General features: G+C 42.3%; 1 protein-coding gene across 1 annotated transcript in view; it reads right to left on the bottom strand.

The window, feature by feature from the left end:
* b4galnt4a (beta-1,4-N-acetyl-galactosaminyl transferase 4a) overlaps window positions 1-17,717 on the bottom strand; it is an 819,684-nt gene that overhangs the window by 189,484 nt on the left and 612,483 nt on the right. The window contains exon 9 of the mRNA XM_059975496.1: window positions 2,125-2,191. Within this exon, the coding sequence (XP_059831479.1) occupies window positions 2,125-2,191 (67 nt within the window). The remainder of the gene's footprint in view (window positions 1-2,124; window positions 2,192-17,717) is intronic.

Raw genomic sequence — 17,717 nt, 5'->3', positions numbered from 1 at the left:
TGAGTATCCTGCAACTGTCTTAGGCACATATATATGTAGCAATTTTATGTTTTGTCCTGATTGCTGCCACAAAAAAACTAATTTCATGACATATGTGTGTGATGATTAACCTGATTCTGATATGAGTCTCTATGTGTACTGAGGGTGGGAAGGGTGCAGGGAGAGAAGAATCATGTTTGGGAAAAGGGGAAGGGAGAAGGGAGGGAGTGGGAAGCACCAGAGAGGCATTCTGTAATTAATGATAAACCAATTGTTGCGATCAAATGACCTTGCCTGGTATCTGAGGGCTGGGTGTGCCTGCCCCCACACTGCCCATGCTCCTGGTGCTCCTCTGACACCTGACCCACACCCCTCCAGCAGCTCTCCACCCTCGCCATTCCCAACATCCCTTGCTCCCGCCAGATTTACAAATTCACTCTCCGCTCCACGTTGACAAATACATTACTATGCATAAGCCTTATGCTCCCTAGCTCTCTGTGTATATATGTATGTGTGTGTCTAAGACTTTTGCACAGTAAGTATGTAACTGTTTGATGAACATTATCTCAAAGGTAAAATATGGACAATATTAACCCTCACGGACAGATTTAAGTCAGGAGTAGAGCCGTTCAACCAGACTCCATCCTTTTTTCTGGTTTTAATAGAGTTGGTACAACAGTCTAACAGTCAGGTGAGAACTATTAAAGAAAGTGGTAGATCTTCATTCAGGTAAGTTCTCTTTTCAACATGGGATAATCAAAGCTTCTCATTACCGGAACTGGGTGAGGTAATGAGAGAAGGGCTGGTTCATTACTGTTCATGGAACCGGAGAAGTTAAAGAGTTTCAATGCGGCCAAAGAGCAGGTCCTCCGACACCACTGCATCTTCGGCTGAGCTCTCCAGGTACCACCCTGATCATAAATACCTGAAGTCTGACAGCTTTGTTCCTCCTTTTCTGCCCAACACTTCCTGCAGTGTCTCCCTGCCACCCATGCTGAACCTGGCTGTTTTATCTGGAGACCTGGAGACTACCAGTCTTATCAGGCAGACAAGCATGGTCGATGGAGATTCATTTGGATTCTCATACACAAACATGAGACCTCAGTGCTCACTACATAACAGGGTTTCCAGTACACTCTGAGGGAAGTGGAGTACAGTATTTACAGCTCATGCCATTCTGATGGTACTACAAGGATCTGTACCATCAATTTGTGGGACCTGTGTAACAGGGACTTGGACTATATATATGTTTTATTGTGTGACTATATTTTTTGCTCATTATTTTGGATGTGCCGTGTAAGTTTTGCACCTTGGCCCCAAAGGAATGCTGTTTTATCCCGCTGCGTTCATGTACGGTTGAATGATAATTAAACTTGAATTTGATTTGATTTTGAATCTTGATACCAACTCACCTCTCTATTTGAAGGCCTGTAACAGAGGCTTTAATTGTTGCTGAATGGCTGGCCAGCTTTTAAGGACAAGTGACAATAGTTTCAAGCTCACTTTTAGCCAATTGCCTCACATGCATTAAGTACTTAATTGGGCTGCCTCAGGACTCTCAAGGGACTCAGATTCAGTCCTGGCTTTCGCTACAGTCTGTGTGGTACTTTTGTGTTCTGTCCAAGACCACTCGTTTTTTTCTACTGATGCTCCGGTTTCTTCCTACGTCCGGAAGATGTGTTAGGTTACTTGGCCACTGTAAATTACCCCGCTGTATAGATTAATGACAGAAGAATTGACGGGCATGTATGAGAGGAGCTGAGGGAAAAAGGAGAGAGGTATGGGAATAAAAGAGATAATTCCTCTGGAACCTACATGAGCCAAAATACTTCCTTCTGTGTTATTATCTTTGATGGTTTGGAAGGAAACTATATGATAATCCTGTCTTCATGGACCAATGCATGTCCAGCATATCTCAATGAGTTAGTACACTGTTGACTGTATCTATCTTCCTCTTTTAATACTCTATTTCACCACACCTTAAGTCAGAAAGGAAACTGCAGCTTCCTTGAGCAAAAATCTTGGAGACCAGGTTTGGGAACACTATTATTAAAAAGCAATGTTGTTGCTATCATCCAACTCTCAAGAATTCCACACAGAAGGACCTTCACAAGGAGAAAGAGAAAAGGAACTGGTGGCGTTTACCTGTGTATAGAGAGATGTGCGGTGAATCGATAATTTCAAACTTCACTTCAGGAAGGAATGGTCGCCACTGGAAGGGAAGAAAATGAGCAAGTGAGCAAGGGGTTTTTGAGGGAGGTTCATCAGCAGTAATCTTGCTGTAGAATTCCAGATGTTACTGCAACTTTCTGCAAGAGAAGATGTAAATTAACTATCTCCAGACCAACTAATAAAACTTGCACAATTCAAATATGGAAATGACGCTGGTCAACCCAGTTTGTATGCAATATTTTTATTTTAAGAACATTTCTCTTCTTCATTGGATACAAATGGTGCGAAGGTACCGGACTAGAAGAAACACTCTAAAACCTCTTCCAGTCATAGAGCTCTGCATCACAGAAATGAGCCATTTGGCACATCACATCAATACTGACCATTTTCCCCTTCGACACAAATCCTATTTGTCCACATTAGGACCGTTGAAGGATATGACTTGCCTATTTGTCTGTCTGAAAAGCTCTTAAACATTGTAATTGTATCTGATTCCACCACTCCCTTTGGCAGCTCCTTCCAGATATCAATCTTTACATGTAAAAAAAATCATCTTCTCTGAGCCCTTAAGGACTTCTATCTCTCATCTTAAAATATACCCTCCTGTTTTTGATACCCCGACCATGGGAAATATATTCTGATAATCTACCCTATCTACACCTTTCGTAATCTTGTGTAATTTATACAGTCACCCTTCAACCTCGTTCCCTCCAGGGAAAGCAGGTCAACCTATCCAGTTACTCCAACAATTAAATTCTTCTAATCCATGCAACATCGTGGTGAATCATTATCTGCACTCTCTCCAGTGAGTTGGGCTCTCTCTCTCTCTCTCTAGTGACTAGGACTGCACCCAATACTCCAAGAGTGACCCAACCAGGGTATTGCAAAGGAGCAATATAATACCGTAACTTTTATATTCTCTGCCCTGACACATGAAGGCAAGCATACACTATTCCTTCTTCACCACCCCAGCCACCTAGTATGTTGCCACTTTCAGGAACAATGGATTTAATCCCTGATTCTCTCTGCTCATCAACATTCCTTAGTTAGTACCCTACCTTGTTTTACCTCATTGCACTGTGTAATGATCTGATCTGTATGAACAGTCTGCAAGACAAGCTTTTCATTGTATTTCAGTACATGTGACAATAATAAGTCAATTCGAATCATTTACTGCATACATCTTCCCTAGATGACTTCCCAAAATGCATCACCTCACTCAGACTGGGATTAATTTCCATCTGTTCATGCTCTGCCGAATTTTCAAGTGATCTTCCTGCATTCTTCTGAGAATTCTGACTTTTTTTTTACATCTGACTTGTAAAACAGAGCCAGTGTTCATGCTGGTTTCCTGCTTGATTGATCATAGTCCCACCTAGCCTACCTGAACCCTCAATTGATTTCAGCCAAGGATCCCCGGGACCCTGTAGGTATTTATTCCAAGGTACCAGGGGAAACAAAAACAAGGTAGTTAATTCGAGCTGAGGTATATTGTAACATGTGGGAAAAGGGTCCCTTCAAATTGAAGCTAAAGCTGCAACTGGAACTAAGCCTTTCAATGGTTAATGGTTAATTGTAGGAGTAGAAGAAACCTGGAAAATTGGCATCAAGATCTCAAATGTGCAAATGAGGAAACAGCTGGATTTAGTCCTGATGCACCAAGGATTATTCCATTACTACAGCTTGGGTCATATAATATCCCTAATGAATAGGCATAAGATAACTGCTAAAGTATCAGTTGTTAGTCATCTTTGATTTGTTTAAACAAAAAGGGAATTGTTGTGACAAGTCAGTCAGCCAGTTTGTCTCTGTTAGGTGGAATGAGTGGGCCAATAGAGAACCAAAAGAACCATTATGTTAGCAGGTTCGATGGAAAAGCAAACCACCTTGACATATTCCGCCCATCATGAGGCAGATGGTTAGCTTACTGCTGAAACAGCGTGAACGTCAAACTCATGTAATATTTTTACTTCTGCCTTAATGGGCTCTGTGTAAGAGATGTCCAACTGTACACTGAAAGAAGATGGCACCAGCAAATAATGCAACCAAAGGAGAAATGTTTCAGATGGTTTACGAATCTACTTCTTTCACATCTTCTTTTTTCCTTCAAGTCTGGTTCTGCTACTGTTGGAGCCTGTGATCTACGTTCTGGCGGTGTGTTTTCCAGCCGATTGAGCGATCTGGCACCTTGCTATCTCCAAGGAAGTTCAGTGAGGTTTCAAGTGAAATATGTGGCCTCAAGGCCAAGAAGCTTGGAGATGGGGCACAAGCCCATGACTGACTCAATTTCTTGACAACTTCACCAATTAAAGTGAGGAGGAAGAATGAAATCATCGAGGCAAGAACGGAAGGTGAGCGGGTGTTCAGCACTATCTAGCAGCCTCCCACTCACTGCAACCAAAGGAGGGCGTCTGCAGTGATGGTGTTTCTCTCCCTCACATCTGCTGCCTCCTGGGGAAGGTCCCTGCATTTAAATGGTCTCTTTCTCCCTTTCTTTCTATGCTGCTGGAGTCCAGAGTTTAATCGACACGGTTTGTGCATTGAACTCTGTAGTTCACTTTACGATGTGTCTCTGGTTTCTGGTCCCTCCTCGGTGAGGCCTGCAGATAATGAACGGCACAGCTCTAGATTGAACTAAACTGAGATGTATTGTTTTATACTCTGTGTTTTTGCTTGTTTTATTGCCGTTTGTGAGATTTTTTTTGCATGCTGGGGTTTGATGTTTTTCTTTGAACAGGTTCCATGGTTTTCTTTGTTTCATGGCTGTCAGTGGGAAGATGAATCTCAGAGTAATATACTGCATATGTACTTTGAATCTTTACACTGAGACCGTGCCTCAGCTTATTGTGAGGTTTTGTACTCAGGAAACAAAACCCATGCTTGAAGTAGAATACACTACCACGTTTAATTATCCTCATCACAAAAGCTCAAGGAAATACTGAAGAACAGGCAGCATTTAACTGGAAGTGATATAAATCAATAGAAGGATTGCCATTGATAATAACTGACGACTTGCATAACTGTGAGAAAGCAGTTATTTTTGATATTGCAGTTGGTTGTCTAAATATATTCTCTGATTCTAATTCTAGTTGTGACATTAGCAATCAATCTGTGAGTTCACACTCTTTTGGCATTTCAGGGCTCATTTAGTGAAGGTGTGGCTATGGCCCAATGAAGGAAGGAAATTAGAATATTTAGGTTTACTCTCATTGACTTGTGTTGTGGAATTTGTTGTTTTGTGGCAGCAGTACAGTGGATGACAAAAAATTACCATAAATCACACCAATAAATAAACAAATAGATAAATAAATACTGCAGAAGAGGAATAGTGAGGGAGTATTCATGGAACATCCAGAAATCTGATGGTGGGGGGAAGAAACTCTTCCTAAAATGTGGAGTGTGCATCTTCAGACTCCTGTATGTCCTCTATGATGCTAGTATTGAGAAGAGCGCATGCCCCAGAGAGTGCGAATCCTTAAGGATGTTGCCTTCTTCAGGCACCGCCTTTTGAAGGTGTCTACCATGAGCAACATAGATTGGCTGATTGAATGGTCTCACAGCGACAACCTTGCACTCTCTCAGTAAGACCATAGAGTTGATATAACATATTTTTGTAGCTATAAAGAAGGCATGACAGCGACCATATTTCATTAGGAGTTTGAGGGATTTGTATATCACCAAAGATGCTGCAAATTTCTACAGATGTACTGTGGAGAGCATTCTAACTGGCTGCATCACCGTCTGGTATGGGGTGGGGAATGCTATTGCACAGGATTGCAATAAGCTGCAAAGAGTTGGTAACCTACTCAGCTCCATCATGGGCACTAGCCTCCGTACTATCCAGGACATCTTCAAGGAGCGATGCCTCCAAAAAGTGTTGTCCGTCATGAAGAAGTCCCATCATCCAGGTCATGCCTTGTTCTTTTTGCTACATCAGGAAGGAGGTGCAGAAGCCTGAAGGCACACAGTCAATGAATCAGGAACAGTTTCTTCCCCTCTGCCATCCAATTTCTGAATTAATATTATAACCATGAACTATTTTTTATTTCTATTTTTGCACTACTTATTTATCGATTATATACTTACTGTAAATAACATTTTTTTTCTATTATGTATTGCATTGTTCTCCTGCTGCAAAGACAACAAATTTCATGAAATATACTGGTGATATTGAACCAGATTACGATTCTGATGTGGATTTCAGGAAGGGCAAGTTGGGAGAACACACACCATTCAAGGGTGCCAGCTTCAAGTTTCTGGGAACCAACATCTCACAGGATCTTTCCTGGACACAGACATTAATGCAATTATGAAGAAGGCATGCCAGCAGCTATACCAATTAATTTGAGGAGATCTGGTTTGTTATCAAAGACCACAATCTTGTCTGGTATGCTAATCCTGTCCAAACCCACCATATTTTGAGCATTCAAAGGCAACACGAGTGAATCTGCAGATGCTGGAAATAAATAAAAACACAAAATGCTGGCAGAACTCAGCAGGCCAGACAGCATCTATGGGAGGAGGAAGTGACGACGTTTCGGGCTGAAACCCTTCATCAGGAGCATTGAGTATTTTGAGCATTGTTGTAACCATCTGCTGTGTATGTATAAACTAAGTTATGTTCTGACTCTCCTGAGTTCATGACAGGAACTAAATACACACAGTTTCATTTATTTGTTTGTTTATACCAGCTGTGAAGTGAGCACTCTCCTCCAACTCCACCACTCTTGCTGAAAACCAGAGATGGTTGGCCAAGATGTCAGGAAAGTCTGATTTTGCAAATGACAGGAAGCTGTCTGCCTTCTGCTTAGCACATACCAGCAAGTATGTGGCAGTACGAGTTTGTACTGCAACTTTGTACAGTCTGTTTGCTCAGTCTGCAATCAACCTCCAGAGTGCACTTCTTATTGCTGTAAGCACATTCAAAGAGAGATCACAACCAGGTCCAACAGCAACACAAACAGCACACAGAGGAGACAGCCATTTGAATGAAATCTCCCATTGAAAGACGCTACATGCATTCCAGCTAACAGTTCAGAAATTCTGAAACTCAAAGGCTTCCTTTGTGAAGAGAAAACAGTTTCACAAACAGGAGTGCCAAGCTTCCTGTCAAGAGGAATTTCAAATCAGATGTGTTCTTTACTAAATTTCTTTAGATTTCAACTTTTTGAATCTTCCTTCTGTATAATTTAAATGTGACAACTTTAATAATAAACAGCAGATTGCTGAAGCTAATCTTTTAAATAAATTGTACACTCCGTGACACTGGAAGTTTAACAGTAAACACCGTGTGCTCCAACACAAAAAACTTCTGAAACATGTACTTTGATGAGTTCTAAAAGGAGGGTCACAAATTTATCCAAGTACTCGGTAAGGAGAAAAGCAAACATTTGTACAAAGAAAATGAAGACCAGGAAGACACAAGGCACAATCCAGGGCAGGGAGTGCATTAGAGAGCTACCTTTTAATCAAGTCGATGATCAAGATTTTAAAGGAAGTTTCGCGGCAGTTTCTCTGAGTTGAAGAGTGACCAATCAGCAAGAGGCAGTGTGAGAAAAGAGCTACCCTTCAGTCAGTCAGGTCCACATTCAAGATTTAAGCAGAGCTTTTTGCTAGTTTTCTCTGAGTTGGACAATCCATGGCAGGGAGTGCGTTAAAGAGCTATCTTTTATTTAGGATGGAGATTCAGATTTTAAAAGCAGAGTTTCACAGCAATTTAGAATGACAAGCAACCAAACGGCGAGAGCAAATTAAAGGAAGCTGGTGGCAACTGCAGCGGCTGTCTCCTGAGTGGGCGGAGACAGAGTGGTCACATTGAGGCTCCAGCCCTTCCAGGCTTCTGAGTAGAGAGGCTTCAATCAGAGAAATCTAAAGAAAAGCTCCAAGTTAAGTTTTTTCTTTCCTTCCCTTCTTTACATCTGCTCAGCTAGGACCATAGACAGGATAGTTGAATGCTCCTCTTGCAGGATGTGGGAAGGCAGGTGGATGTCCAGTGTCCCTGAAGACTGCAACTGTGAGAAGTCCATCCAGCTGCAGCTTCTAACAATCCACATTAAGGAGTTGGAGCTGGAACTGGATGAACTCTGGATCATTCAGGAAGCTGAAGGGTGATATTTTGGACATATAGAGAGGTAGTTACACCCAAGGTGCAGGACTCAGGAAAAAGGATGACAGTCAGGAAGGAGAAAGGGATCCAGGAGCCAGTGCAGAGTACCCCCTGTGGCCATCCCCCTCAACAACTTTGACTACTATTGGGGGTGGGGAGGGTTGACCTAACAAAGGGAAGTCACAGTCATCAGGATCTCATACGGTCTGTACATACCAGCTGTGTGGGGAAAAAAGCATAACTACACCTCTTTCACTTCAGAAGATTGAAGAAGTTTAGTGTGGGCCCCCAAATCCTAAGACTTTTCTACAGGGGCACTATTGAGAGCATCCTGACTGGCTGCTCCACTGCCTGGTATGGGAACTGTACTTCCCTCAATCACAGGACTCTGCAGATGTGAACTTCCCACTATTCAGAACATTTACAAAGACAGGTGTCTTAAAAAAGGGCTCGAAGGATCATTGGGGATGCAAGTCACCCCAACCACAAACTGATCCAGCTGCTACCATCCAAGAAATGGTTCCACAGCATAAAAGCCAGGACCAACAGGCTCCAGGACAGCTTCTTCCCCCAGGCCATCAGACTGATTAATTCACACTGATACGTTTGTATTTCTATGTTATATTGACTGTCCTGTTGTACATACTATTTATTAAAAATTATCATAAACTATACATTGCATATTTTGACAGAGACTTAATGTAAAGATTTTTACTCGTCATGTATATGAAGGATGTAAGTAATAAAGTCAATTCAATTCTCTGGCGCTATCTACCTCTGTCACTCAAAAGGGAAAGGGAAAGAAGAGACACGCTGTGGTGATAGGGATTCATTAGTTAGGGGAATGGACAGCAGGTTCTGTGGGGGTAAACAAGATTCCTCAATGGTATGTTGCCTCCCGGGTGCCAGGGTCTGGGATATCTCAGATCAAATCCTCAGCAATTTTAAGTAAGAGGGTGAACAGCCAGAAGCCGTGGTCCATGTAAGTTCCAATAACATGGGTAGAATGAGGAATGAGGTCCTGCATAGAGAGTTCAAAGAGTTAGGTGCTAGGTTAAAGTGCAGAAGCTTCAGGGTTGTGATCTCAGGATTGCTACCCGTGCCATGTGCTAGTAAGGCCAGAACTAGGAAGATTATACAGTTTAATATGTGGCACCTCAGTTAGTGTAGGAGGGAGGGCATAAGTTTTTTGGATCATTGAGCTCTCTTCCAGGGGAGGTCAGACCTGTACAGAATGGTCAGTTTGAACTGAATTGCAACTGAACTTGAGGGGGACTAATATCCTAGCGGGAAGGCTTGTTAATGTTGCACGGTGGGGTTTAAATCAGAGTTGCAGGAGGATGGGAATCAGTGTGCCAGAACAGCTGGTGGAGAGGTTGTAGAGGCAGATGTTGGTCATACCTCAGACAAAGTTAGTAATATAAAGGTTGAGCATGGAGTGACTAATGTCCTGAGTTGTGTATATTTCAAAGCAAGAAGAATCGTAGGAACGGCATATGATGGTGCTGAAGATGAGGTAGCTCAGAAGCAATCTGTAGTAAGGAGAGGCTGTTGATAGGGTAGAATTGCAGTCAACAGGATGAGTTGCAATGAAAAAGATGGACAAAATCAAAAGGGAGAATACAGGACTGGAGGTTTTGTATCTGGATACGTGCAGTATACGGAATAAGGTAGATGAACTAACAACACATTTGCAGACCGGCAGGTATGATGTTGTAAGCATTACTGAATCATGGCTGGAAGAAGATTATAGCTGGGCACTTAATGTCCAAGGATACACACTGTATCAAAAGAACCGGCGCAGGAAAGTAGATTTGACGGCATTGCTCTTTTGGTAAAAAATGAAATCAAATCATTAGAAAAAGGTGACATCGGGTCAGTAGGTGTTGAATCTTTGTGGATAGAGCTAAGGAACTGCAAGGGTAAAAAGATCCTGATGAGAGTTGTATACAGACCCCTACACAGTAGTAAGGATGTGGACTACAAATTACAACAGGAGATAGAAAATGCATGCCAAAAGGGCAATACTACAATAGACATGTGGGACATCAATATACAGGTAGATTGGAAAAATTTGGTTGGTACTGGATTCCAGGAGGGAGAATTTCTAGAGTGCCTACAATATAGCCTTTTAGAGCATCAGGGTTCTGAAGGAGGTGGCTGAAGAGATTGTGGTGGCATTAGTAATGATCTTTCAAGAATCACTAGGTTCTGGAATAGTTCCAAAAGAATGGAAAATTGAAAATGTCACTCTTCAAGAAGGGAGAGAGGCAAAAGGAAGGAAACCACAAGCCAGTTAGTCTGACCTCAGAAGTTGGGAAGTTGTTGGGGTCGATTATCAAGGATGACGTCTCAAGGTACTAAGAGGGTTATGATAAAATAGGTTGTAGTCAGCATGGTTTCCTCAATGGAAAAGCTTGCCTGACAAATCTGTTGGAATTCTTTGAAGAAACAACAAGCAGGATTGACAATGAAGAATCAGTTGATGTTGTGACCTTGGATTTTCAGAAGGCCTTTGACAAGATGCCACACGAGGCTGCTTTACAAGCAATGAGCCCATGGTATTACAGGAAAGATTCTAGCATGGAGAAAGCAGTGGTTGATTGGCAGGAGCTAAAGAGTGGAAATAAAGGGGCCCTTTTCTGGTTGGGTGCTGTTAACTACTTGCGTTCCACAGGGGTCTGCGTTGAAACTCATTCATTTTATATTATATGTCAATGATACGGCTGACGGTATCGATGACTTTGTTGCAAAGTTTGCTGACGATATGAAGGTAGGTGGAGAGGAGGCAGCTTTGACAATGTAGAGAGGCTACAGAAGGACAGACAGATTAGGAGAATGGGCAAGGAAATGACAGATGGAATACAGTATCAGGAAGTGTATGGTCATGCACTTTGGTAGAAAAAAATGATAAATTTGACCAATTTCTAAATGGACATAAAATACAAAAACTGAAGCACAAAGTCCTCATGCAGGATTCCTGAAAGGTTAATTTGTAGACAAACCTGTGGTAAGGAAAGCCCCTTACCCGAGAAAGGATGTGCTGAAACCCGAGAGAGTTCAAAGAAGGTTCATGAAAATGACTCCAGGATTGAATGGCTTGTCATTTGAAGAGTGTTTGATGGCTTTGGGCCCTGTATTCATTAGAATTCATAAGCATGTGTGGTGACCCCATTGAAACCTTCGAATGGTGAAAGGCCTTGATAGAGTGGATGTGGAAAGGATGTTTCCTATGGTGAAAGAGTCTAAGAACAGAGGACACAGCCTCAGAACAGAGGGTCGTCCTTCTAGAACGGAGTTGAGGAGGAATTTCTTTAGCCAAAGGTTGGTGAATCTGTGGAATTCTTTGCCATGAGCAGCTGTGGAAGCCAAGTCTTTGTGTATATTTAAAGCAGAGGTTGATAGAGTTTTGATTGGTCAGGGTACGAAGTGATACAGGGAGAAGGCAGGAGATTGGGGCAGAGAGGAAAGTTCAATTAGCAATGATGAAATGACAGAAAAGACTCAATGGGCCAAATGGCCTATTCTGCTCCTATATTGTATGGTCTTACAAAAGGAATAATTATTAGAATTTATATGTTTTCATCAGTGCAAGAAAATCCATCTACACAAAATTTTCACCACAAGAATTAAACTCATGATAATATTGGTTGTGAACAATAATTGCTATTTTTAAGTCTGTCAGCCCTTTGAGAATTGTGTCTTGTGACTTATTACTCTCTAAGCTACAACCATGCTTGTAAGAAGTTCCAGGGGAAGACTGTGAAGACCCCTTGAATGTACTGCACACAGTTTGGCTAAGTTCTTTGTGTATCTCATGTACAAGTCACTGGAATTACTCAGTACACAAATTCTACACTGGAATAACAAAGGATTACATTCATTAAAATGGCAAGATCACTGTGGTTTGGGAGGGCATGTCTAAGAAGCTCGTGCTAAATCATGGCATGCCTGATGGTACTGACCAGACCATGAGGGTGAAAAAACGTGGTACCTACAATTGTTGCAAGTAGCAAGCCTGGTAACTGTTGAAAACAGTGAAAAAATGATAGTGCCGTCTCAGACCAGCTACTTTAGAAACCTCAGTGGTCATCATAAAACATGGAAGCATCTCTGTAAAGTTGTTTCCCTTCTCATAGTCCGATCCACCCTCCTAAACCTTATTGTGACTTAAAATAACTTGATATTCTCTTTGTGAGTTCGGACAAAATTTGAAGTGTTAACCCTATTTCTCTTTGCATGGATGCTGTCTGACTTGCTGAGTGTTTCCAGCAGTTTTTGTTTTTATTTTATAAACAGACTATCTGATCAATTCAAAAACACAACAGATTCTACAGATGCTGGAAATCCAGAACAGCATGCAAAATGCTGGAGGAACTCAGCTGGTTGGGCAGCATCTATGGGAAGGAATAAAGAGCCAATATTTCAAAATACGACAGTTTTAATGAAGGTTCTTGACCCAAAAACATTGACTGTTTATTCTTCTTCATATGTAGATGCTACCTGATCTGCTGCGTTCCTCCAGCATGTGTGTGAATAAATCATGCACAAACTGATTTCCAACCTTTTCTACTTTCTTTAAAACTCATTGTCTTTAGCTGCCTTGAGCTCCAAAAATGTGTGGGAAAAATGTTTTTTAAAAATTGTACCACTTAAGATTGTCCAGCAATTAAAAAAACTCAAGTACTATACACTTCACATTCAAAGTTTTTATAGTATAGTGATATTGTATGTGGTTTACCCTTAGTTTTCCAAAGTAGAATGGTTTGCCTTTAATTTGACCAATGAAAAGTGCTTTGCCTTTTTTAATGAGCCATGGAAAAAGTTTCAAGGAATCAGGAAGAGAGGCATGAAATGCTATGCTATCCAACGTCCCAGAGAACAGTGGCAGATCAGAATTGGCCTGTGGGAGGTTTCTTTTTTGTACATCTATTACCTTTCCCATAAAGGAATACAGGTATGGGATCTGTGGGAGAGGGTAATCTACTGTATAAAAATGTGACAGCTAGGGCTCTAAGGAAATGGAGTGGGTTGGGTTTGACTGCATGAGATAATGGTACAAAATATTGTTTTTATTATTCAACCTATATTTCTTTGGTTAAAACAAGTGCATGAATTGTACCTTGCTTTAAAATGTAATTAATGGTGTGCATCAACTGTGCATAATTTAGTAGACAGTTGCACTGGTTTTGAAGTGTTGATTTTAAAACCTACAGAGCACTTTTTAAATCAAGACTCCCTGCATAGATGTCATCTTGGCACAGATCCTGCTGACAGCTGGCTTTGAAGCAAGTCACAGGTATAGGGTAGAAACTTGCATCTATTAGTTGGGATCAAGGGAGCAAGCATATGGAGCTGTGTAGTGGAATACTTTGTCTGACTAGGGTCGTTGGACTGAAACTATTCTACCCTGATGTTCAGTGGGCTTTGAAACCCTATTGCTGAGGAAGGATTTGACTCTAGGCTCAGGGATGGAAACTTGGGGAAGGGGTTTTGAAGGAAGGCTTTCAGTTCAGGACAGGATTTTCTTTTGAAGGGGGGCATTGGGCTGGGATGGGAAGGAGCTGGGTGGGGATGGACAACACAGTGGCAGAGCCACTGTCTCTGAGCTACGGTGACCAGCATTCAATCCTGACTTCTGCTGCTTCTTCTTGGACATCGAACACTACAGCACAGTCCAGGCCCTTTGGCCCATGATGTTGTGCTAACCGTTTTACCTTATCTAAGATCAATTTAACTTTTCACTCCTTGACAGCCCTCCATGTTTCTATCATCCATGAGTCTACCTAGCACAGCACAGAGTAGGCTGTTCAGGCCCTTCGAGCTGCACCACCCTAGCAACTCCACAATCCTGATTAACCGTATCCTAATCACAAGACAATTTACAACACCAGTTAACCTACCCGATAGTCTTTGAACTGTGGGAAGAAACTGGAGCACCCATGGAAAATCCATGTATTCCACAGGGCGGACGTAAAGAGACTCCTTACAGAGCAGCACCAGAATTGAAATCCAAACTCCCAAAGTTCCCAAATTGTAATGTATTAAGCTAACTGCTACGCTACTGTGGTGCCTGTGGCCCGAATGTACCTGCATCTACTGCCAACACTGGAAGAATCCGCTTATCCACCGCTCCGCATGTAAAGAACTTACTTCTGACATGCCCCCTATAATTTCCTCCAATCACCTTAAAATGATGCCCCCTTGTATTAGCCATTTCCATCCTGGGAAAAAAAAATCTCTGATTTGTGTCTGTCTGTCTGTGCCTCTTACCATCTTGAACACCTCTCATCGTCCTTCACTCCAAAGAGGAAAGCCACAGCTCACTTGACCTATCTTCATCTACATGCCCTCCTGGCAGTGTCCTGGTATGTCTTTTCTGCACACTCTCTAAAGCTTCAACATCCTTCCTATTGAGGCAACTAGATTGTACACAATATTCTAACCAGGTGTTTATAGAGCTGCAACATTACCTCGTAACGCTTAAAATTAATTCTCTGACTAATGGAGGCCAACACACCATATGTATTCTTAACCATCCTCTCAACTTGCGCAGCAACTTTGAAGTATTTTATGGATGTGGATCCAAAGATCCCCCTATTCCTCCACAATAGCAAGAATCCTGCCACTAACCCTGTGTTCTGCCTTCAAGATGAATCACTTCACACTTTCCCAGGTTGAACTCCATCTGCCATGTCTCAGACCAGCTCAACATCCAGTTGATGTCCTGTTGCAGCCTACGACATTCCTTCACACTATCTACAACTCCACCAAACTTTGTACCATCTTACCCACCCTTCCACTTTTTCAACCAAGTCATTTATAAAAACCACAAAGAGCATGGGTCCCTGAATAGATCCCTGAAAACACCACTGGTCACTGAGGGCCAGGCAGAATACTCTCCATCTACTACCACCCTCTGCCTTCTACAGTCAAGCCAATTCTGCATCTTGACAGCTATGCCTCCCTAGAGCCCATGCCTCCTGGCTTTCTAAATGAGCCTACTATTGGGAACCTTATGAAACACTTCAATAAAATCCATATACACCAGAACAACTGTTCTACCTTCATCAATGTGCTTTGTCACATCCTCGAATAATTCAGTCAGGCTCATGAGGCACGATCTGCCCTTCACAAAGCCATGTTACCTATTCCCAATCAGACTACGCTTGTCCAAATACTCATAAATCCTCTCTCTTAGAATCCTCTCCAATAATTTGCCCATCACTGAACTAAGACTCTGGCTTATAATTGCCAGGGATATCCTTACTCTACTTCTTGAATAGAGGGAAAACCTTCCAATCCTCTGCTAACACTCCTATGGCCAATGAGGATGCAAAGGTCATTGACAAAGATGCAGCAGCCTCTTCGCTCATTTTCTGCAGTAACCTGGGGAATATACTGTCTGACCCCGGGGATGTATCTATCCTAATGTTGTTCAAAAGTTCTAGCACATTTTTTTTAGTAGCTTTGACATGTTCAATCATATCAGTCTGTTTTTTCTATGTCCTCATAAATATCAAGGTCACTCTCACTCATGAATAGTGAAGCAAAATATTCACTGAGGACCTCCCCTACCTCCTCCAACTCCAGAAGGAAAATTCCTCTACTACCTCTGATCAGTCCTACCCTCACGCTGGCTATCCTCCTGATCTTCACCTCTGTGTAGAATGCCATTGGCTTTTCCTTAATCCTACTCACCAAAGCCTTCTTATGCCCCCTTCTAGCTCTCTTAAGAGCAATCTTCAGCTCCATCCTGACTACCTTTTAACTGTCTAGAGCCCTGTCTGATACTTGCTTTCTAATCTTTAGCTAAGCTTCTTTCTTCCTCTTAACTAGATTTTGATGGAAATGTAGGCAGAAATAAAATGGGATCAGTGTTAATGTATCACAAACAAGAGAAAGTCTGCAGATGCTGGTAATTCAAGCAACACACATAAAATGCTGGAGAAACTCAGCAGGCCAGGCAGCACCTATGTCAGTATTGCTCACTGATCAGGCATGGGTCTCTGTGGGACAATGGGTCTGTCCCTGTGCTGTAGAACTTCATAAATGATGGCGGTGGGGTTAAACACTGCTCTAATGGGGTCCTCTAATGTTGTTGTAGAGCCATGTGCTGCACTCACCCCACTCCTCCCAACTCCTCACTGCTGGGTTATGAGCCAGGAAAAAAGTGTAGTGGACAATTATGGAGTTACTAAACCTTATACATCCAGCCTTGTTACAACACATTCATTGTAAACCTGCCTTCTGCTACCCACCACCAATCTTCTCTCTCAAACCAGGAAGAGGACAAGTGTCAGTTGCATTCAATAATTTTGAAGTCTTAATATTTAATCCCAACCCATGAGAATTTAGGGCAGCAGACTCATTCTGCAAAGTCTAAAGGAAGAAATGGCCATATTCCCATGCAAATCAAAGGAGTGGAAAATGAGATTAGAAGAGACAGTAATGGTAAAATAATTTAAAAAATCAAACAAGAACAAAGTTCAGAGGAAATGAGTTTCACACCTGTAAAATACAATTTTCAAGGTCCTTGAGAGTGTCTTAGACATCATACATTAGATATTTCACATCCTTGCTTACATTCATCATCTCTGGTCTGTCAGTGTTTATGTGTTTAATATATATTTAATGCATTAATACACTCCGACCCTAATCAGCAGCAGGAGCAGGCCACAGTGACAAGGTTTCTCACAGGTTGGCGCCGTTTTTAAAAAATGTACAGAAGGGACAAGCGGGGCAACAATCATTGAGAGTAGGCCAGTGATGAGAGTAGGAGTGTCAGGCTATGGCTCAAAGTAGGCATCAGCTTGGAAGAGGCACTGGCTGTGAGTAAGCTTCTGGTAAGGTAACCTTTTTTTTCTCTTACTGTACCTAGTGTAGTAAATGGCTGTTGTGTGTTCTTCATGCCAGATGTTGGAGTCTACATCTGTGTGAAGTGCATGTAGCTGCAGCTCCTTGAAGACTGTGTTAGGGATCTAGAGCAGCAGCTGGATGACCTTCAGCTTGTATGGGAGGGTGAGGAGATACTCGATCAGAGTTAGAGGGAAGTCGTCACCCCGAAGTTGCAGGAGGCAAGTAACTGGGTGACTGTCAGAAGAAATGTAAATGTGAATAGGCAGTCAGCGTAGAGTACCCCTGCGGCCATTCCCCTCTATAATATGTATACTGCTTTGGACGACGTTGTGGGGAATGACTTCCCAGGGGAATGTCACGGAGCCTGGGTTACCAGCACTGAGCATAGGTCCATGGTGCAGAAGGGAAAGAGGGAGAAGATGGGGACAATGGTGATAGGAGATTTTGCAGTCAGGGGAACAGACAGGAGATTCTGTGGATGTGAATGGGACACCAGGATGGTATGTTGCCTCCCAGGTTCCAGAGTCAGGGACATCTTGGATCACGTCCACAACATTTTGGAGAGGGCGGGAGAGCAGCCAGATGTCTTGGTACATATTAG

This window comes from Hypanus sabinus, chromosome 7, assembly GCF_030144855.1.
Source record: "Hypanus sabinus isolate sHypSab1 chromosome 7, sHypSab1.hap1, whole genome shotgun sequence".
Classification (NCBI taxonomy): Eukaryota; Metazoa; Chordata; class Chondrichthyes; order Myliobatiformes; family Dasyatidae; genus Hypanus; species Hypanus sabinus.
This window is presented reverse-complemented; position numbering and strand designations above follow the sequence as displayed.